This window comes from Clavelina lepadiformis, chromosome 5, assembly GCF_947623445.1.
Source record: "Clavelina lepadiformis chromosome 5, kaClaLepa1.1, whole genome shotgun sequence".
In the NCBI taxonomy this organism is placed as follows: domain Eukaryota; kingdom Metazoa; phylum Chordata; class Ascidiacea; order Aplousobranchia; family Clavelinidae; genus Clavelina; species Clavelina lepadiformis.
In genome coordinates this window covers 6018082-6039098 of record NC_135244.1, presented here as the reverse complement: position 1 = coordinate 6039098, position 21017 = coordinate 6018082, and the positions used below count along the sequence as shown (strand labels likewise).

General features: G+C 35.4%; 5 protein-coding genes across 9 annotated transcripts; all 5 read left to right on the top strand.

Annotated features, from left to right (window-relative positions):
* Positions 1-362: 362 nt before the first annotated feature.
* LOC143458901 (uncharacterized) lies at positions 363-1285 on the top strand. Its single transcript, XM_076955806.1, has 3 exons — positions 363-479; positions 575-1072; positions 1232-1285. Exons 1-3 carry the CDS (start codon positions 363-365, stop codon positions 1283-1285), a joined length of 669 nt encoding a protein of 222 aa, XP_076811921.1.
* Positions 1286-2337: 1052 nt separating this feature from the next.
* LOC143460682 (fatty acid-binding protein, liver-like) lies at positions 2338-4358 on the top strand. Its single transcript, XM_076958291.1, has 4 exons — positions 2338-2502; positions 3563-3735; positions 3852-3956; positions 4146-4358. The coding sequence occupies exons 1-4, from the start codon at positions 2430-2432 to the stop codon at positions 4200-4202; spliced, it is 408 nt and encodes a 135-aa protein (XP_076814406.1). The 5' UTR covers positions 2338-2429; the 3' UTR covers positions 4203-4358.
* A 319-nt stretch (positions 4359-4677) lies between these two features.
* LOC143460681 (myelin P2 protein-like) lies at positions 4678-6586 on the top strand. The gene is made up of 4 exons (XM_076958290.1): positions 4678-4874; positions 5685-5860; positions 6002-6106; positions 6340-6586. The coding sequence occupies exons 1-4, from the start codon at positions 4802-4804 to the stop codon at positions 6430-6432; spliced, it is 447 nt and encodes a 148-aa protein (XP_076814405.1). The 5' UTR covers positions 4678-4801; the 3' UTR covers positions 6433-6586.
* A 247-nt stretch (positions 6587-6833) lies between these two features.
* On the top strand, positions 6834-7922 carry LOC143460683 (fatty acid-binding protein, adipocyte-like). The gene is made up of 4 exons (XM_076958292.1): positions 6834-7041; positions 7168-7340; positions 7419-7529; positions 7731-7922. The coding sequence occupies exons 1-4, from the start codon at positions 6969-6971 to the stop codon at positions 7779-7781; spliced, it is 408 nt and encodes a 135-aa protein (XP_076814407.1). The 5' UTR covers positions 6834-6968; the 3' UTR covers positions 7782-7922.
* A 2087-nt stretch (positions 7923-10009) lies between these two features.
* LOC143460163 (double-stranded RNA-specific adenosine deaminase-like) lies at positions 10010-19969 on the top strand. 5 transcript variants are annotated; one of them, XM_076957577.1, is made up of 21 exons: positions 10010-10147; positions 11417-11478; positions 11847-11930; positions 12380-12510; positions 12777-12895; positions 13021-13423; positions 13493-13561; positions 13828-14208; positions 14348-14434; positions 14656-14788; positions 14884-15037; positions 15232-15377; positions 15624-15762; positions 15972-16170; positions 16343-16448; positions 16565-16633; positions 17429-17610; positions 17775-17902; positions 18232-18402; positions 18544-18741; positions 19031-19969. In XM_076957577.1, exons 2-21 carry the CDS (start codon positions 11432-11434, stop codon positions 19175-19177), a joined length of 3093 nt encoding a protein of 1030 aa, XP_076813692.1. In that variant the 5' UTR covers positions 10010-10147; positions 11417-11431; the 3' UTR covers positions 19178-19969. The 5 variants fall into 5 exon arrangements, with proteins under 5 accessions (XP_076813692.1, XP_076813691.1, XP_076813689.1 ...); XM_076957576.1 differs by having other exon boundaries at positions 13021-13561; positions 14659-14788; XM_076957574.1 differs by having other exon boundaries at positions 13021-13561.
* Positions 19970-21017: the final 1048 nt, after the last annotated feature.

Below are 21017 nucleotides of genomic sequence, written 5' to 3'. Positions count from 1 at the left end.
GATCCATAGCTGAGGATGATTCTGGAGTGAAAAGTGAAATTGAAGACGACGTGTTAGATTGGGAACTCTGCTCCTCAGATGAGATGGACGACGATGAAGAAACTGAGCAACTTAGTGATACACAACAACCCACTGTTCATGTTGGTGATTCACAATCTGCTGATACTACCGTTGAAACCCATTCCACTACAGGTTGTGATGGTGATTCTTGTTCGGGTGTTGCTGAAAGTTCGATCAAACACGAGACAGCAAGAGATGGCACACAATGGGAATTTATGGAATTCGGCGTAGAAGCACGAGGAAAGCGTGCAGCTCAGAATGTTCTAACGGAGCAATAAGGTCTATCACGCTTTTCTGTTAGAATGGCAGACTCCCCCGTTGGTGCTTTTCAAGCTCTATTTGATAACCATATGTTGAAACACATTCAACAGTGTACCAATGTGGAAGCTCGAAGGGTCCTAGGAAATGAAGACTGGGAGGTACTGGTTACAAACCTCAGAAAATATTACGATTGATAAATAGCTGTTTCCATCTAAAGCTCATTGTAGATTCACCCAGTATATGTAACATAAAGTTCTGGCTGGCGGTTGATGTGGAATCGAAGTACATCCTAAATGCTATTCCATATCTGGGCAAAGATAAGTCACGTCCACCCACCCAAAGGCTTAGTGATAACGTTGTCATGAATCTCATGCAACCATTTATGGGTAAAGGTAGAAATGTTACAACCGAAAACTTTTTCACGTCGTTTTTACTTGCCAAAGAGCTGAAAAAGAAGAAAACCAGTCGTGTTGGAACTATGAACAAGGTTAGACGTGAGCTGCCTGCATCTGCAAAATGCTTGCAGCAACGCTATTTTAGTAAGCTCATGAAGGCAGGCGATGTGGCAACTCTGACTGCATATCAGTGTAAGCCCAAGAAAAGCGTTTGTATTCTTAGTTCTCTGCACCAGTCTGTTGAACTTGGCACATCTGACAAAAAGAAACCGGAGACAGTAGAATTTGATAACAAGACCAAATGTGGTGTTATGACGTGGCTGATCAAATGGCCAGGCAGTATTCAGTCAAAGCAGGTACACGACGCTGGCCCGTTGCTGTTTTCTATAACATGTTGGATTTAGCAGGCATCAATGCTTATGTGCTGTATAAAAAACGAACAGGTGACAATGTTTCAAGACGAGATTTCATCTTAGGCTTACTACAGAACTACGAGAAGACTACATTGTTAGCAGATCAAGCAGCAACGCTACGATTGCAAGACCTCACACAGTGCCGAGTGCTCGTGAAAACAGAATAGCCAAGAAGCGTAAACAGTGTGAAATAGCTGCAAACTGCACACAAAACAAAACCAAGAAACGTTGTTTAAAATATAACAAAACCGTATGTGGTAAGTGTAGCGCAACGGAACTTTTTGAATGTATTAGATGTGCGACAACGCAAATGTGAAACATTTTCCAATTTCGTGTCCAGATTTTTGCCCATTCCTTGAAATAAAAATATTTTTGGTGGGTAGATTGATGGAGTTTTGTGACTTAAATATTCTTTCAATAATTTGGCTGCAAACACACAAAGAAATTCCTAGAAAAAACGAATTTTCGGAGGAGCGGTCAAAATGACCGCTAGTGGCCGTTGAGGGCTTATCGCAACTGCGGCCGTTCTAGTGTTTGATATTTCACCTAAAAACTCCCAATAAAATTTGAAAATCTTTGGAAGTTTTCAGAAGTTGTAGACCTATTACAAATGGAGAAAAACATGCAATTATGAATATATTTATTAATAAGATAAATAACATGAAATAGATTTTTGAAGTAAAAGTTGCGAAATAGCGTCTAACATAAATGAAAAAATTAGGATTAGGCTTGATTGTCGAAACCAAAGCTGTTTCTACAGCGATTGTGACGCTAATCTTATCAACCCTTTTAACCAAAACTTTGGTGCTCGGCAACGATGGCGTGGAGGTTAACCGGCCACGTGGTTAGCAACGTTGCACTGCTTGGTTGGCTTGATTTATTTGTCTTGGCGGTAACCATCCGCTGTGTGGGTTGTACATTAACATGTAGTCGAGGTCCGATCGACGATTGGCTTCCCATAAATCAAGGAGCGTGTATAATAACTGAGATTTTTATAAAACGAGACAGCTTAACAAAAATTTTGCGCACGGTTGCAATATTTAATCTTTTCGTCTACAATTTCCGACCCCAATGTTTAAATTGCAGTGCAAGCAATACTTTACACGTGATTTGTGCAAATTAAGGTGCAGTTAAGTAGTTTATAGATCAACTTCGGTCAGGGTCGAGCTCAATGCAATTTTACCCTTTGCAGAGAACGGTGTGACAACTAACTTTGTTTTAGGTTTTGAAATATTCAAGTTAGACTAAATTATTGCTGTTTTTAGGTATTGTTATCATACTGTAATTTTATAAACAAAATATGGCGGCTAAATTGAATGGAAAATGGAAGATGAAAAACTCTGAAAATTTTGACGAATACATGAAAGCTTTAGGTAAGTGAACTTAGTAGTAGCTTTTCGCTTTATTTTACTTTTACAAAAAGTGACAAGATGTTAACTTATTCAGTAATTCTTAGATATATAAATTCAACCGTAAATTGTGGAAACAAAAATTGTTTCAATGTCATTACAAAGCATATAGCATAAAGCTTGTAGGCATGAAATTGCGCAGCCCATATTAAATATAATTAAATGATGTTTGACACAGTACACCATGGCTTATGATGGATAAATCGTACTGAGCTAAGAAAACTGCGAAATGCTTACTTTCAATATGTGCTATCTGAAAACTCAGAAATAACTATTTTTTCGATGGTAATATTCAGTTGATTTGTTTTTTTATAAAAAGTGGTGTCCATAGTGCAATTAATCGTTGAGAGTGGCATTTTCGTGACTCGAGTTGTATGTAGTCTACCTAACAAACATACAAAACACGGCACCCGTAAAACTGTCAAACAAGAGAACTGATTGGTTGCTTAGACAAAGCACGTGACAGAAAACGTTACTGGGATAAAGGTTGCGATGATTCTGCAGAAATTTGTTTACTCATCTTAAAATCAACCACTGAAGCTCATATTATATCGGTGATTTGCAAAATTGCACAAGCGCACAACCTAGTGTGCAAACTAATAAATACCGGCTACCTGACAAAATACAAGTTTAGGTTAACACTAATATAGCATTTATTTCATTAACAAAGTTCCAACATTTTTGGAAGTTATTAATCTAGCCTGGATACTTTGAAAGGTATTGTTTACTCATTGGAACCATATGCAGTATAAATTTCTGCCATGCCTTTTCTTTTTATATTTAGCGTGATGTTTCCTTCTTAAAGCTCTTTTCCCTTGTAGTCTATGGCATATTTATAGGTATTTTGCATCACATCGCCTTTAGCTGGTAAACGCGACATGCGTGATGCGGTCGGCGAATTCTTTCCACATGATTTTGCTTCTATCAGCTTTAAAGCTGAAACTAATTTGATACCAGCTGGAGTACGTTGACTGACTGGATTGAGAATCTGTAACCATTATGCAAGTATATTTCTTTATCACAGGCGTTGGGCTCGCCTTGAGGAAATTGGGAAACATTGCGAAACCCGTACTCACAATTGAAATCAAAGGATCAGCTATAAAAATGAAGAGCGTGAGCACTGCTAAGACAGTGAATAGTGAATGTACATTGGACCAAGAATGGGACGAAGAAACCGCAGACGGTCGCAAGTGCAAGGTGAGCACAATAAGTCTTAATTGCCTTAGGCGCAATTTTCAAAATTAAATTTAACCTCTTTTTTAAAATAAAAACGGTTTTTATTTGTACCTTTTGTGAATTTTTTTGTGGTACAGAGCATTATGACGATGGAAGGTGACAAGCTTGTTCAACGCCAAAAGTGGGAAGGCAAAGAATCTATCCTCACCAGATATGTAGACGGCGATGATCTTCTTCAAATTGTAAATATCGAGTTTACCATAAGTTATATAATTCTACTGCATGACTATAATATATGCGCATGGATAAATCGTACGAAACAATGAACTGCCATTTGTCTACGAAAGGGTTCAACTTTAAACGGTATTTTTACCAGGATCTAACTGAGCACGGTTGAGTGAACATAGATTTTTGTTTTTTCTGTTCAACAGGAATGTGTTTTGGGAAACATCGTGAGCAAGCGTACGTACGAAAGAGCAGAGAAGTGAACTTTCTAAAGTTTTACCAAAGTTGATTTCGTGAATTGTTCATTCTGTTATTGTTGGAGAAATTCTGTAGGCTCCATAATCGCTTCAAATATAGCGGATGCGTCTTCGTAATTTATTTTGAAAATGAATTGTTGAATAAATGACTCACACAGTATACATGTAAGTTTCAGATCATGGTTTTACTAAAATAAACAGGCTAGAGCTGTAAAGGTATTATATGTCTCTTAAAAACATACGGATGCAAATTGCAACAAGACAAAAAAAGCAGTTTGTATCAATGAATAGAATAAAATACCTCAAATGGGTGGTTATAGTTCGTATGACATTAAAAAACCACGTAGCAGAAAAACAATTGCCATCTTTAAATAACGTCCCGAATCGTTTCGAAAACGTGCAAAAATATTTGCCTATTTCGGAAACCATGTAGCATTTAGCATCAACATAAATCTTTTTCTGTAGTAGAGTATCATGAACTGGTTGTTCTATTCAGCTTCACTTATTACTAGCAACCACTGCTGCAGTTAATTTCATATAGCATTCGAGTAATCACGCAAGGTTTTTTACGTATCTTGCTTGAGTTGCACCGAGGCCAGGTTATAATGACCGGCAAGTTTAACGGTCTTTGGAAGTTGAAGTCAAATGAAAATGCTGATGAGCTTATGGCACGCCTAGGTAAGACTCTAAATCAGTGGTTCTCAACCTTCTGATCTTGGCGGACCCCTTTTGGTGCTGTCAAAGCAGTTGGCGGACCCCTGAAGTTTAAGCAAACTAAGAGTTCTGAGACTGCACTTAAATGTTTCTTTGCTTAGTTTTACTTAATAGTCTTGGTGCACAACTGCGCTATTCAATCAAAATAACATCAAACTATGCGGATATTTTTATTTATTTCAAAGCGAATACACTTAATGGGAGTTTTGCTGTTGCATATTAGAAACAAGTCTTGAAATACGGGGTTGTGTTTTCGAAATCGATAGTCGCAAGTCGTCTTCAACATTTAGTTGGTTACGTGCCTTCGATTTTATACGAACGAGAGCAGAAACTGAGAAAGCGATTATGTGCAATCTCCAGCAACTTAAAATCACTGTATCCAGCTGTCTTCTCGTATAATCCGCAATCTATTGCATCACAATAGGCCTTCCCTGCGGGTGATAAATCTCAATAAGCTTTTGTATTGTCCCATCACAATAGACAATTAAGCAAATGTTCAAGCCTATTTCAAACAGCAACGATAAACAGCAAAAACTTTTTAAAAACTCGTACTTTATGTTGCAAATTTCGAAGTTCTCACGGACCCCCTGAAAACGTTTCGCGGACCCTTGGGGGTCCGCGGACCCCCGGTTGAGAACCACTGCTCTAAATGATAGTTATTTCATAACATTATGTTGTGCATGAACAGTAAAGAAAGTGGGTAATGCACAGGCTGCCGACGAAAAATATGCATTATCTAATAAGTGATGTTAACAAATCATGATGTGGTGGCAGGTACGAATGCCTGGCTGCGAAAAATAGCTAATCTGATGGATTTCAAAGTAAAACTATCTATCCAAGACAACGGTTTTTACACATGCAAAAGCATCACACGTGTGCGCAACTTCAAAACCTGTTGCAGAATGGGAATCTGGTTTGATGAGGAATGCCTAGATGGTAGAAGAACTAAGGTCCATTGTGTTGTAAAGTTCTCATCTAACCAATCAGTATACAGTTTCACTAATAAATACATATCAAAATTAAGTTACTGTAATTGTAAATTTACATGCATGCAAACAGCAACTTAACCTTTTTTAACATGTTCAATTTAGTCTATTATAAAATATGAAGACGGTATGCTTATCCAAATTCAAAAGTGGAAAGGCAAACAAACCTACACCACAGCTATTATCAACGATAATGATGAAATGGTGGCAGTAAGTAAACACAGGAATTTTTGCTTTTACGGAAATTAGCCTTACTACGATTGGGTATATGAAAATACCGTATACAGAACATAAACTCTATAAAGACGTTATTTTAGTATTGCCTGTATCGTCATATATATCACAAAAAAATGTCATATCCGCAGATACTATAGTAGTTTAGCTAAAAAATTTAAATAAAAATAGCGCGCGACCCTATAATGCTAAAACGTGGGTGTATATAGGTTATCAAATATGAAGACATTGTCTGCCGAAGGACTTTTAAACGACTTCGTGATAAGATTGCAATCGAAGACAACCCTGGCAGCGCTGTATGAAGATTTGAACATAGATCTGCAAAAAAGCTGGCTCTTTTGATTAACTCACAACAGTCGATAGCGTATGCGTTTCTTTCGTAAAAGTGATTTTACATCAACTTTTCATCGTTTCACGTCTCTTGTTTACATGTAAATAAATCATTATGTTGAGGTTTATGCCAACAGGATCTGTCGTTGCTGGCTATGATTAATAAAAAAGCAACATTTAGAATAGTATAGGAGTGTATGTAGGATATATCCTACATCGCCCCTGATTCACCAAAACATTTGAATTTCACAGCACATCGGGTGCAGCTGCACAATTTCTGCAGCGCCTTCAGCAATCATTTACTTGTATATTGCCGTGCCTTGCACATTAGCTTCGGCAAACAAATCTTATGTAAGTGTACGATTGAGTTAAAGTCAAAGCATATACTGTACATTCATTTTCTTTATGTATTCACTCAGTTATTTGCTAAAGCAGTAAATCGTAGCATTATCAAAAGAGACAACGTAGACCTACAGATTTTGCAAGGATTCCACGCGAGTATTGCAAAATGACGCAAGCAATGAACGGAACTTGGAAGATGATATCGTCAGAAAATTTTGATGCTTACATGAAAGCTTTAGGTATGAACGAACGAACATTTATATGTAATTTGCTAAAATAGTCATTTAGTCTAAGTTATTTTTGATTAATTACATTAAAAACCGACGTATTATACTTAATCTTATTAATCTTGATGTTGTACGTAGGAGTCAACGCATTTGTTCGGAAGATGATATCACTAGCCAAACCCAAAGTAGTGATCAATATCAACCACAATGACTTTCTGTACCAAAGCGTCAGCAGCTTAAGAAAAATTGAAACAAAGTGCAAATTAGGCGAAGAATTCCAAGAGGATATCCCGGATGGAAATAAATGCAAGGTGTGCAAGATATTCAAGTACGCTATATGACATGGTTCCGCGTAAAAATTAAGAAAAACTAACATGTAAGACGTTTAGTCTCTTATAGTCATGGATGGCAATAAAATAATTCATACACAAAAATGGGACAACGACACCAAACAAACAACCATTGAAAGATTCGTTGACAATGAAGGCCATTTAATTATGGTAAGTTATATCAAAATTGTTTATCATTTAAAAACTCTTCGTGATGTATGCATTGCTTGCTCGACCAAAATCAACAGTCGAAAAGTCTTGTTTGACTTAACCTCAGCCTATTTGGCTTATCTTTGTAAGAAACAAGTAAAGTCTTAAAACCTAATACTTTACTGTTGTGACAAGTTTTATAGCCTATATGTTGATATACAGGAATTTACCTATCAAGATGTCACATGCAAAAGAATGTATGAAAGAGCTTAAAGATTTTATCCATTAGCTACACAATGATTTTGTCCTTTTATGCTACATGCTTCCGTTTGGTATAAAAACTCCAGGTTTTTTAGTCTTTAAATAATTTACTGATCTACAATTATTTCTATGTTGATTTAATAAACTTTACGAACTTTTTTCGTCGTTGCTGTGGTATCAGAAGCTTCCATATATGCGGCGTTTGCGTACGTGTAGGCTATCTTATGGTTTCTGAACCAGAACTCTACACCAACACCGATATGGGTATTGATTGCAATCTCTCATTGACAAGGGCCGTCTCTGCTTCTGCACGTTTCTGTCGTTGCACTTGAATTACACGTAAAGCTGTAGAACCTTGATCATTCTGCTAACCGGGAAACAGAAATGACAGAAAGAATGAAAGAAGAGTGGCCGACAAAAATTTCAACCTAAATCCACTATTGATTTACATAATGAAACCAAACCATTATTTTTGTAAGGCTTTTAGTAGAAGTAGACAAAATAAAATTAAAATTGTCAAAAAGTTGCGCTAAATGCCTCAAGTCGAGTTAACCAGGTAAGCTTATAGTTATAGGCTAGTAGTAGCCTATATGTTATGTCCACTAGAGATAAGTAAAAAAACCTAATTGGTATAAGAAATCTTATAACGCCAAAAACATGCTAAAACAATATTTCGGTCATTGATCTGTAGATCGTTATTTAAAGCTTTCAACACAAAAATGTTAATCATAGAATATCTATTAGAGCCAAGAAACTATAGCAATCATTTTAAACCTGCAAACGGTTTGAGTTATGCCCAACAAACTAATTATGAATACAACTTATTTTAATCAAGGCAACGTGTTAACTAGACGTTCGATCTATTACATTCCGCCTATAAGAACGTAAATAAATGAAGTTTTAGCAAAACCGTACACTATTATAATGTAGCAAATTGTAGTCATAGGTGAGCATGGCCGGTACTTTAAAAGTACCGTCGGTAACGAAACCGATATTTGGTATTCGGTACTGTTTCAAAAAAGTAGTTTGGTAAATTATACCGGTAATTTTGTATCGAAAATCCTGCTGCAATGTACAATTTTTGCCTAAATTCTGGCGGCGCTAAAGGGTACCCTAGGTCAAAACATATTTGACTAGGAGTAACTTTTAAATATCTTTACCTTTAAACCTCGAAAAAAATCTCGGGAAAAGTACAGAGTAGAGGGGACGGACCAAATTTTCTTGAAAGAAGTAATTCGGAACAGAGATTCGTATTTATTTGTTTTAGTACAGATTTTAAAAGTACCAACGATACCGGTATCGGTAATGAAAAAGTAGGCCTACAGTAATTGGACAAGTCAGTATTATATATGGTACCGTAATTTGAGTAATATACAATACGCGGTGTTATGTACTGTTCCGTAATTCGGTACTGCAGTATAACCGTACTGCCCACCTTTGATTGTAACTAAATGAGTAAGATTAGTTGAAAAAATCATCTAAATTATAAAATTTAGCTTATCGTACAAGTTTGAGCTGAAGATTTAGGTATGTCATGGTTTATTTAAATATGCAAATTGTATTAAATCGTATATAGACAGGGTTACCATTCCGTGCTTATTTTCACTTGCGTCCTTATTTTTGTTCTATTTTTAGGGCAGAAGTTCCTACTTTGGGCATTTCGACCCCTTTAGTCCTGACCGATGGCAACCTTGTAAATAGATATAGATAAAACGTGTTCCAAATTACTCTGGATGTCGCACCATAGTTGCTCACATTTTTGCTGTAGCCCATCATCTTTTTACTATAGCCTACCGCAACGTCGTCCAATGGCTTGTAATATTTTTTGCTTTGTGTTTTAGTTTTTCTTTAGCTAAGTTGTATTCAGGCATGTTTCAAAAGATTGAACGAAAAGCATAACAGCGTATTTGAGTCGCTTCAGTTAAAAAGGTTTCAATGTTAGGGTGATGTCCTTTTTAGATAATTTTCAGCTTTCCGCAGTCCCACAGTAGACAATGTTTTCAAGAAATAGGGGAAATACTTTATAATTACTGCTTGATATAAAACTTCTATTTTAAGAGCGTATAGTGAATGAATGAAAACTTGGATAGTAATTGCAAAATAGGAGAGTGCAAATATTGTACGAATACGAAATATCAAAATTTAAAATTACGCGGTAACCAAAACTGTTGCAGGAATTTTAGATTCGGGGATTTCCCGTAGTAAAAATCAAACTTTCGACTTTCGTCCTTCCTCTTTCTAATGCTAGCCTATATTGTACTGTAAGTCTGAGTTTGATTGGTTTGAAACGCAATTTTTGTTTCTTTCACTGGATATGTTGATGTTGCGCCACAGCAACGTACTATGGAAAGGTTACGATACGCAACTAGATAAAAAAGGTGAGTCTTTTGTCATATTTCACCGCATTTCATATTGTTTTTTAAACTGACCCCTATCACGGTTACAGCGTTGACGCCTATCACGCGTTGATGCCAGTATGTCAGCAGGGAAAAGACGTTCTGTATTTGTTAGCCTAATTGCGGTTGCCTTCCAAATTTAGCGAAACATTTAAAAAATGAGCTTTTAAAGCAATAGCTCGTTACATGACCAGAGTCAAATATTATGTTGTGTACAACTATTCTGTTAACATTTTATGTTTTGAAATTCATTGCAAAGTTGACTGAGGTAAGTTAAATAATTTTTTTTGTATTAACAAAGTTTCATTTAAAATTTATTTTTAAGTGGGTGATATAATTGATATATAATGATATAATAGACCCTTTCCGAGTTACTGCTTGGGTGGCAAGATTTTTTCAATCACCTATACTTAACAGTGGAAATTGTCGACCCACTTTGATTATTTTTTGAATTGCAAACGTTCTGGAAATTGGATTGAAAAAATTTTACTCAGATGAGTTGCACATGAATTCCTTTACGGGATAAAAAATTTTTTCAAAAATATGTTGCCTAGTTCTTATTTTACAGTGGTCTGAATGTTATGCACTGGACTTATCCGATATGAAGTCTAGATACGTGGTTAGCGAACAATGCAATGTAAAATGCATACGAGTTTGCGTGTAATCTGTGGTGCGTTACTCAGGCTAATGTTTTTTGGCATGTCAAGCAAAGTTTAAAATAATCAATTAGAAGTAAATTATTACATTCAAATTATTAAATCAAATTATTACATACAATTGCGTCGCAGATACTACGCAAACTCTTACACATTTTGCGTCGCATGCTACACAGACAACGTGACGTGACTTCGTATTGAACCAGTCCAGTGCGTAGGATTCAAACCACTGCAATAACATATTTTCAAAACTTTTTTTATTGCGTAGAGGAATTCATATGTAACGTACCTGAACGAAATCTTTACAATCCAATACCCAAAACGCTTGTAATTTAAAAAAGAGTCAAAGTGGGTCTACATTTTCCATTTTTAAGTATTGGCGATCGAACAAATCTTGCCACCCAGACAGTAACTCGGAAAGGGTCTATCTTCCACTCCGACTAGAAGGCATGAAAGGGAAAAAGTTATGAGGTAATAGAAAAGAAATTATGGTGTAATAATTCCTCTGTACTCAATCCTTTTATGGGAGTCTAAAAGTAAAAAAGAGACCCTTTTTAACTTACGTCTAAACTTTAATTTGTTAATTATCATATAGAATCGTCAAATACAAATGGATTCAGAAGACTGGGAAAGTAGACTAGAAACACTTTTATCCTGGTGAGATATCTAAGCTATGCTATCTTTTATTGCACTGCTGTTGTCTGAGGATGTGTTACAGTCATGAAACAGACCATGTTTTTATCAATATGCATACTTATGTGATTTTAGTTCATTGTATCATCGTATATCGGCTAATTTAAGTGCAAAATTATTTCAGTGTTTAGAAATTGCAATTGTTTGTTTTCACTCCTTGTTAAGCTTACTGGATTTGTTACACTGTAAATTTTGTTACTGTATTGTTGTTAAACTGTAATTTAATGTTTTTTAAAGTTTACATGTACAATATTGAATTAAGAAATGCCCCTATGTTCATACTTATTTTGTGCAAGGTTTAAAAATATGTTGGCATGTCATTTGTTTTTTAGTGAAAAACGACCTCTTACAGTTAATGAAATACTACACAAGCTCAAAACTGGCAAAAATTATAATGTATTATATGCATTAAACAGGTGAGAGTAAATTTGCAAAAAATTCTTTATGTCTAGATAAATGATATTACTTGAAATTAACTGCTTTTAACAATCATGGCGTATGTATATATATTACATTATGTATTTAGATACATTTTGTTGATTACCCTTTGCTATTGTAGCTTGCATGTAGTACATGCAGGATGGGTTAGTTCCAAAATTTATGTGGACATACGTTATGTGTAGGAACCCCGTTCTATGCCTACACCAGAATAATGCAACCACAAAAGAGATAGTCGGTTTAAAATTGATACTGGCCCATCTATAGTTCCCAAGTTTTTCTATAATTTTGAAACTATGGGTTAGTTTGGTTATTAGCATTGAATGAATGTCAACAATTTGTCAAAATGTTTTAGTAAGGGTTCTTAGTAGGGAGTTTGGATTATTCTGGAATGAAGATTAAGGTAGGGACCTTTATTTATGTTAAGGATGAATCGTCGAGGACGTGTTTATCAAACATCTGGTCGACCTGTTGCTTGGGGTATGTCCAGACCTAGAAGCCATCAGCATGCACGTTCATCAAGAGGCATGGGACCTGGTCGACCAACACTGCAGCACGGTATTTTTATGCTCTTTGTGTGGCATTACTTTGATGTGTTGAATAAGACCAGTATGATTTACAGTATTTAATCTCTGTCAGAACTATGATTGAACTTAACTTCATCTTTTTTAATATATTTCAACTCAAAAGTAACATATATATATCCTTGCTTTTATTGTCAAAGTTTATTAGAAAGTACAATATATGGGTATTGGCTTTTGTTAGCTTTATTACAATTTAGCTTTATTATATTTATTTTATGCAATCATTTTTACATGAAATAGAAAGTGCCCTGGAAGATAATCTTCTTAAAATTTTGTTTGATGCACATCCTGGTGAAATGTTGTTCGGTCAGATCCAGAAAAACATTACGATTTCTTACGCAAAAAAGCAAATTAATCATGTAAGTTATGTTGCTCTTTTCACTTTCACAATGTTTGGTTAATCTCTTGCATTAGTTATTTTGGGTGTTAAAGCCCCAGGTTTGTTCACTTTTTAATCACATTAGACGTTCCATGATTTTGATAGGTTTTATATGGCATGATGAACAATGGATTGGTGGTAAGGTGTAAGGAAGATCCCCCGCGATGGTCAATCCTTGAAAAAGGGAGAAGTATTATGCAGAATAAAACGGCAGCACAACAAAGTAATCAAAGAACTTATGTGCAAAATGTAGGACCTTCTGCATCACACCAAAACCCACCAGTTTTTTTACCCCCAAGAAATATAACAATACTGCAGAGACCACAAACGCCTCCATATACCTATAATTCTGTTGCAAAAAACACTTGTCAACCTACCACAAACGTTGGTGAAGGTTGCCAGCCGAATTATCAGGGAGTATCACTTGGCACTGTTGAGTTTGCATTATCCAATGAGCGATTGCTGAAACCAGCAGATTTCTCTTTTAAGCAAGAACCATCAGCATTAAGTGAGTATTCCAGTAACGTAGATGCCCCAGAATTTCACAGCATTCCTACGCTTTCTGCACAAATTGCAGAAGCAGCTATGGAGCGAGCCATAATTGAATGCAGAAATGAAAGAAAGAACTTGCAAAAAGCTTGTACTGGTGAGTGTTTTATCCAGTGATCACGAAGAATTTGTCTGGTATGTACTGTATATATATCTGTTATCGTAGTATTTTATCGAATATAAAGGTAAGAATGAAACCCATACAATGGTGGACCTTGATCACAACACGCAAAATCTTCCTGATACATTACATTTAATAAACTTAAAGCAACTTGGTTTGCAACTCATGCAGCTGATAAACTAAAATTGCCAGTAGATATTGCAGTAGCCTTCAGTAACCTGTTTTATTTTACTTCTTTTTAGAACACAAATCAAGAGAGGTAGTTGAGGTTGAGGGGAGTGGTGATTTATTGCCCAAGGTGGTTAAAATTGAACATATTCCAATCCACACATTTGAAGAAGCCACTGGCGTTTTCCCATACGATAGAAACTGTGGTTTGGAACCAGGCTCAGAAATTCCCAACGAAAATGTCATAGAGTCACCCAAGAATCAAGAAAGTTCATCTCAACTTTCAAAACTGTACTTAGACCGAATGGAAAACATGGACATTTCAAGCGATAAACAAGGTGTGAGTGCGAGTTTATGGCCACAGCCTGAAACTTTGATGCCTGCTCTAAAAGAGCTGTTTGTGAAACCTGAATCTGGGAGAGTTTCAAACCAATTAGCAAATGAGTTTTCCAGTGGTAAGTAAAAGTGTAGAAGTAAAAGTGAAAGTAAAAAGTGAAAGTAAAAGTGTAACACAAACTGTAGAAGTTTGTATGACCGTAACTGTATTTTGAGATTGTGTTAATTGATTTTGGTAACAATTAGGTAAATGTTTAGATGCCTTAGCACAGACCTCTACAACAACTTATTTTAACAATGAAGCTGCTGAAAGTTTTCCTTGTGATGCAAGTGAAAGTTCATATGGTAAGTTCGGTTCCACAAATAAAAATAGTCTTATATTTGAGAACATGGCACAATCAAAATAAAGTATTTCAGTACATTGAAAACACCTTTTTGTATATCTGCTTATGTTTTTTTATTGAATTATTACTTACACTGAAAAACATCTTTTTTTGTAAATGTAATATTTTTTGACATAATTTGTACAGTTTGTTGGAAACATAGGTATTAAGATATTTTTCCAGCAGTTTCCGATGCTCCTACAGGGAGTATCTCCTCATCCAAAAATCCAGTTTCTGCTCTTAATGAATATGCACAAGCAAATCGACTGCCTATTGAGTTTAAATACTTTGAGAGTGGCCCAGACCATAAGAAAAGGTTGGCCAAAAAAGTTAAATGGCTTATTCAAATTTCTTTCAACTCTTTAAGTGTTAATTTTCAGCTTTATCAGTTATAAATCATTATCTTGTTAGGTTTTCAGTTGTCATTATACTGGATAGAAAGACACTTCCTTCAGTTGAAGGTTCCTCAAAGAAAGACGCTAAAACAAAAGCTTCTGAAGCTGCTTTGCAAATTTTAATGCAGTCAGGTCGAATGGGTAGGAATTATGAAGCTATTCAACGTGAGGTTAGCATTCCAAGTTTTTGCTCAGTTAAATGGCTGCTGAAGACATGTTAATGTTTTTGTAAAAATGAATTTACTTCATCGTATGAAAGTGTATTACAAATTACTGTATATGAACAGTGTTTCTTCTAAGAGATGTTTGAATTTAGAAGTGTAAGAGCATTCATCAAACTGGCATTTTTATTTGTTTTCATCAGACGAAAATTGGAAATAAAATGGTGCTGCCAACGTTTTCTGGGGGTTCTACCAAGAATGCAATTTCACTCATACATGAATATGCTCAAGCAAATAACTTTAAAATTGAATTTTTTTGTGACACTTTTGGACCAGATCACAAACGCAGGTATCCCAAATAGGTTTGTAAAAGTGATGCAATTAGTAGTTCAACTGTCTCCATGAAGTTAGTTTAGTTAGAAGTCCAAAGCATCACACACTTGAGGAACAGACAATGCTATTAATTTTCCATGTTTGTCTATCCAAGAAAAATCAGTGTAACTAAAGATGTTGACAAAATTGATACAAAAGCACTCAGAGAATTGTTTGCAAGCTGTGCTTCGAACATAACCTCACTACCTTCTTTTTGTTTCAGCTTTGGAACCACTCTTGTCATCGGTACTCAAACCTTTCCCTCTGTGGTTGCATCTTCAAAGAAAGACTCAAAATTAAAGGCAGCAGAATCTGCCCTTAATACGTTGAAGATATCGATTCCATCAGCAGATACTGCAGAGGTAATTTATGTATGGTTTTTTGTGTGTTGAGTTTTGGTGATGAAGTTGTTAGTGATAGTTGTTATGGATGTATGTAAGAACTGAAACTGAAAACAACCTTTTTTAAAACAATGTCGTTTTAAAAACACACGATATCTTTTTCAAAACGGTTTTTACTCATTTAGACAAACTAAAATGAAGGTTTCTTTATATACATTTTTCATCTCTAGGCGAATTACCACCACTCGCAGGTGAAGACATACCATGATAGAGTGGCTATTCTCGTTAACCAAAAGTTTCAAGAACTCTGCAGTGATTTACCTGATGTTATTGTGGGTCGAAAAATTCTCGCAGGTTTTGTAATGGAACGGAGTGTTCATACAGAAGCTGGGGAAGAAAGACAGTGGTCTGTAGTTAGCATTGGTTCAGGCAAGTAAATGCATTTAAATAGAAAGTAAAATAAGTAAATATCAGCAAAGTCGATAAAAACAAAATTATGACTGCCCATTGACAAATATGTGAGGGATCATAAAAGATTCATAAAATTCATTATCAATAATTGCCAGTTGGTCGTGAATTGTCATTCTGTATGGCATTACAGGAAACAGATGTGTTGCTGGGGATATGCTGAGTATGCAAGGAGACACTGTGAATGACAGTCATGCTGAAGTTATTGCTAGAAGGGGCCTCGTTCGATTCTTATACAAGTATAGTGTTATATGCAAATTACCAGCTTGTCATAATAGTAATAAAGTTTAGGTTTTAAATATTACAATGCTAAATGGCAAGTATCTGGTGATTAATATGTCAATGCTTCTTTTAGACATCTCATGGAATACAAAACTAATCCTCAAAATGAGGAACTGATACTAGAGCGTGGAACAAGAAATCGGTATGTGAATATGACTATGATATCTAATCATTAAAAGAGTTGAAACCTTGTTACAATTAACGCTTTTTTAACGTTGAAATGTTAGATGCTTTTCCGAATACAGAGCAACCTGGTTAATGTGAAGGAAAATATTACTTTAAGTAATTTGAAGTTGATAAAGTAGGCACCATATTTGTGTGAAAATAAGACTGAGTTATAACAAATGCTTATTTGGAGTTTACATTTCGGCTTTTGTATTGCGCTAACACTATTTTTTTCAATTAAACATCAAAGTCTTAAATATGTGACAATTTTTGTTGCAATTTCTTACAAATGTCAATCTCATTCAGTTTCATGATAAATTCTTTCTTACAGTTACTCACAAAATAGGTAACAAGGCAACAATTGACGTTTTGAAAACATTATGTTTCATGAAATTTGCTTTAACTTAAACTGCAGCTGAATGAAATGTTCTATGTTGAAGATAATAAATTTAACACTTAGCCATTACTTGATAAGTGATATTTATGAATAATTTTGAGATAATAGATGCTGCTCACACCCTGTTGCTGACAAAACACTTTAAATTGATGAAATTTCCAATGATAAACTCAGAATTAGCTTTAGTTGTATGTTTACGTGCACTTTTTTCAGAAAATTTTGTGGGATTAGTTAAGTAATCCACAATTTTTACTTCTAAAAGTAGAGCTGAGCAAATAGTTAAGTTTATAGCATATCAACACTACAAGCTTTGTAAAAGTGTAAAGCAATTTGTTAACTCATGCATATTTATCAGTGTTCGCTTTCTTGTTTCAGGCTTCAGTTAAAGTCTGGTGTCGAGTTTCACCTCTATATAAGCACTGCACCGTGCGGAGACAGTGCACTTTTCACTAAAAGCGACCTCCGGCCAGCTGAACCACAGGGTCTCAATCATGGAGAGCATCAGCCATTGTTTGATAATAAAAAGCAAGGAATTCTGAGGACAAAAGTTGAAAATGGTCAGTGTTGAATTTATTTGAAGCGGCAGTGAATATAAATTGAGTTTTCAATTTGTAACTCACCAAGATGCAGCGTTAATGTTGAGTTTATAGAAAGCCGAAGAAGAATAAAAAGTTTAAAAGAGCTAACTGCTTATAATGTATAATCTTTATACACTTTATAGGTGAAGGTTGCATTCCAATCGAGGATGACGCAAATGTACCCACCTGGGATGGAATCCTTCGGGGGGAGAGACTACGTACAATGTCATGCAGTGACAAAATAGCAAAGTGGAATTTTTTGGGCCTCCAGGTTATATATTCTCTTCTTGTTGAAAATATTGCCCACTGCATTCAACAAAGCATTTATCATGATACTAGAGTGCAATAGTTTTGTGGCTTATGTGCATTGCTCGTTTATTAAAAGCTACCAAGTAGAACTGAATTATTTTTTGATGAAATGTATTAATTTATGTACACATCATGCCACTTAATACCTGTTTTTCGTTATTTTAAACAATTTCACTGTCTTTACATTTCAACATATTATACATACAAAGTAAAGTTATCATTTGTGCATTTTAGTAGCTGGTCTTTTCTTATTTTTGTGAATGTGGTCTTTTAAACAATGGTTTCATTTAGGGTGCTCTGTTGAGTCACTTTATTGAACCGATATACATGTCCTCGCTCACACTTGGAATGCTTTATCATCATGGCCACCTGACCAGAGCTATATGCTGTCGTTTGGATTCGTACTTGCAAAATTATGACTTCAACCAGGAAACTTCATTGTATAGAGTTCATCATCCAGAGGTGGGTTACATGCCATGCCAGCTGTGCAGAACACAACTAATTAAGAAACAATGACATACAGTGAACAATATATTGAAATATTTGACAAACAGCTGCATTATGTACGTAAGAAAATATTTTGTTTTTTTCATCTGGCAATAGGTTGCTAAAGTTAGTGGTGAAGATCCGGGGAGAGACACTGGAAAAATCAAAACGAGAGAGTTTAGCATGAACTGGTGTTTGTATGATGAGCAACCAGAGGTACTGGATGGTACCAAAGGAAGGTGTGAACCTCGATATGGATGCGTCAACCCTGTTTCTCGAGTCAGCAAATCAGCTTTCTACTCTCAATTTAAAAAGGTTTGCATCTATATGTATCAAATTTCATAATATCAATTTTATTTCATAAAGATCAATTTTAACAAATGAAAAATTATATTAACAAAAACAATAGGGTAATAAGGTTTATCTCAAAATTAGATTAAAAACAACTGGTATCTTGAAAAGACCATGTTATCACCAATGAGAATCGATTCAATGTAATTGTGTGGATGTGTAGTGGCTCAGATTTGCATTAATTGTTACGTTGCTATCTCAGTTAGCCTGTGTCAATCATCAAATAGCAACTACATTTGATCCTCCACTGCAGATATGCAAAGAAGAATATGAATCTTATGCAAAAGCGAAGCAAGATGCAAGTGATTATCGGGACACTTGCAATGTCATGAAGAAAGCATTTGAAAGTGCTGGATGTGGAAAGTGGATGGGTAAGCCAAGTGAGGAAGAAGAATTCTGACAACAAAATTCTTTCACGATAGGGCCTGTTTTTTAGCTTATTTTAGCTTTTTCTTATGATTATGTTCAAACATTTTCTACTTTCATATTCATGTAGTTCCTTGCTTTTATTTCATTTTTGACATGTGTTCTGCATTTTGCAACTTCATACCCAATAGCATGTAAAATGTGCTTTTTCCATGGAATGATATGGCTACGACTAACTGATTAATCTGGCCAGATGTGAGATAGAGTTTTTTGGTTTATCTCCAAAAGAAGTTTTTACCTTGTAAACAGTAGTCGGTTACTTGTTTAAGTAATACTGTGACTTACATAGGAAATGGTGCACGTTGCTGATCAGTAGACTACACCCAAATATTTCCTGAATGATATTGTTATATTATAAAATCAGGGGCTTTGCGGAAGTCATTTTTAAGTTTATTGGTTTTGTAGAAAACACTTACATTTATGATTACCAGCAATTAATCAGAATAAATTTAATTGTTGACAAGTACCACATTGGGTGGTTTTTGCTTTAGTGATTTGCTAACATTTTGCTATTTTGGTGGTAAAATATTGTTAATGCTATTTCACGTACTATGCTATTCTTCTTGGTGGCTTCCATTTCTTGAAGCTCAGGAGATAAAGATGCAAATCAAACTGGGTTTATGTAGCTTTAGAAAACCAGTGAGCTGATCTCTTCCGGTACACTTGCAGGCTTATTGAAACAGTCGTATGCAAATATTAAGCAATAAAAGTGTGGTCATTTGTATCTCTATCACTTTGCGCAATACAGTACATGTTTTGCTTGGAATTACTATTCGTTTCGTATAATTCGTTTCTTTAAAGCCAAGCTGGGTCATGCACTGCACTGCAAGTTGAGAGAAATAACAATATCAAATTACTTGAGCCAACTGGTGGAATGTTATCGCTCTGAAACTTTGTATACTTGCACTCATTAGGTCGTGCGTTTTTATTCACTCTTCAATTTGTCTTGTTTTCATACACCCCGTCATTGAGGTAGACATATTTCAAAGTTATATGTTGTTCTTCAACATTATTTAGACTGTATGCCTATAGCCTATGATTTTCTGATTTATGGCTCAAATTAGTGCAGATAAAACGTAAAACACAAATTTTATGGAAGGCAGAAGGCATTAGGTTATTTCAACGAATTGACTATTTCCGTGTCAGGCTAGGGGCCTACTTCTGGTGAAATAGTCACTTCCAAAAAAAACTAATACGAATGGACGTAGGACGTTAATGGATTGCATGGGCCCATGGATATATACCATTCTGGTTTTCTGCCAAAACCAGTCATTTGGACCTAACTCCATTTCTCATGCCTCTCATCATCAAAACCTTGCTACTTGCCAAGGCCTGTGGAAACTAATGACGCAAAAAAGCTGTGCCAAAAGTTTAACAAACAAAGAAATGGAAGTTGGAACTGCTGGACATAAAGCTGTTTGGACTGACATCGATGATATTGGGAAATGTAAGTATGTTTTGAAAACTGCATGAACATAAATGATTGCAAACTCATACAAGTAAAACCTGAAATGCCAGTTTATAGAACAATGATTTATCAGTCTTAATGTATGTCTTTCTAAAAGGATGTGTACGAAGTAAGTTGATTTATTCTTGGCTGTTTCAGTTCAGTTTTTACATTACTTCGCTTAGTATGAGTAACGTTACCGCATGGTTTGATATTTTTTCTTAACAGAAGTATACACTCGGTTACGATAACATGTGTGAGGAGACATTTAGTTCTTGGTAGGGGTCTAGTACTTGCACAACCACAAGATGCTTTTGTATGCTAGGCCACAGCTACTTAAATTCCGACGTCATCTGGTTGTGTGCTT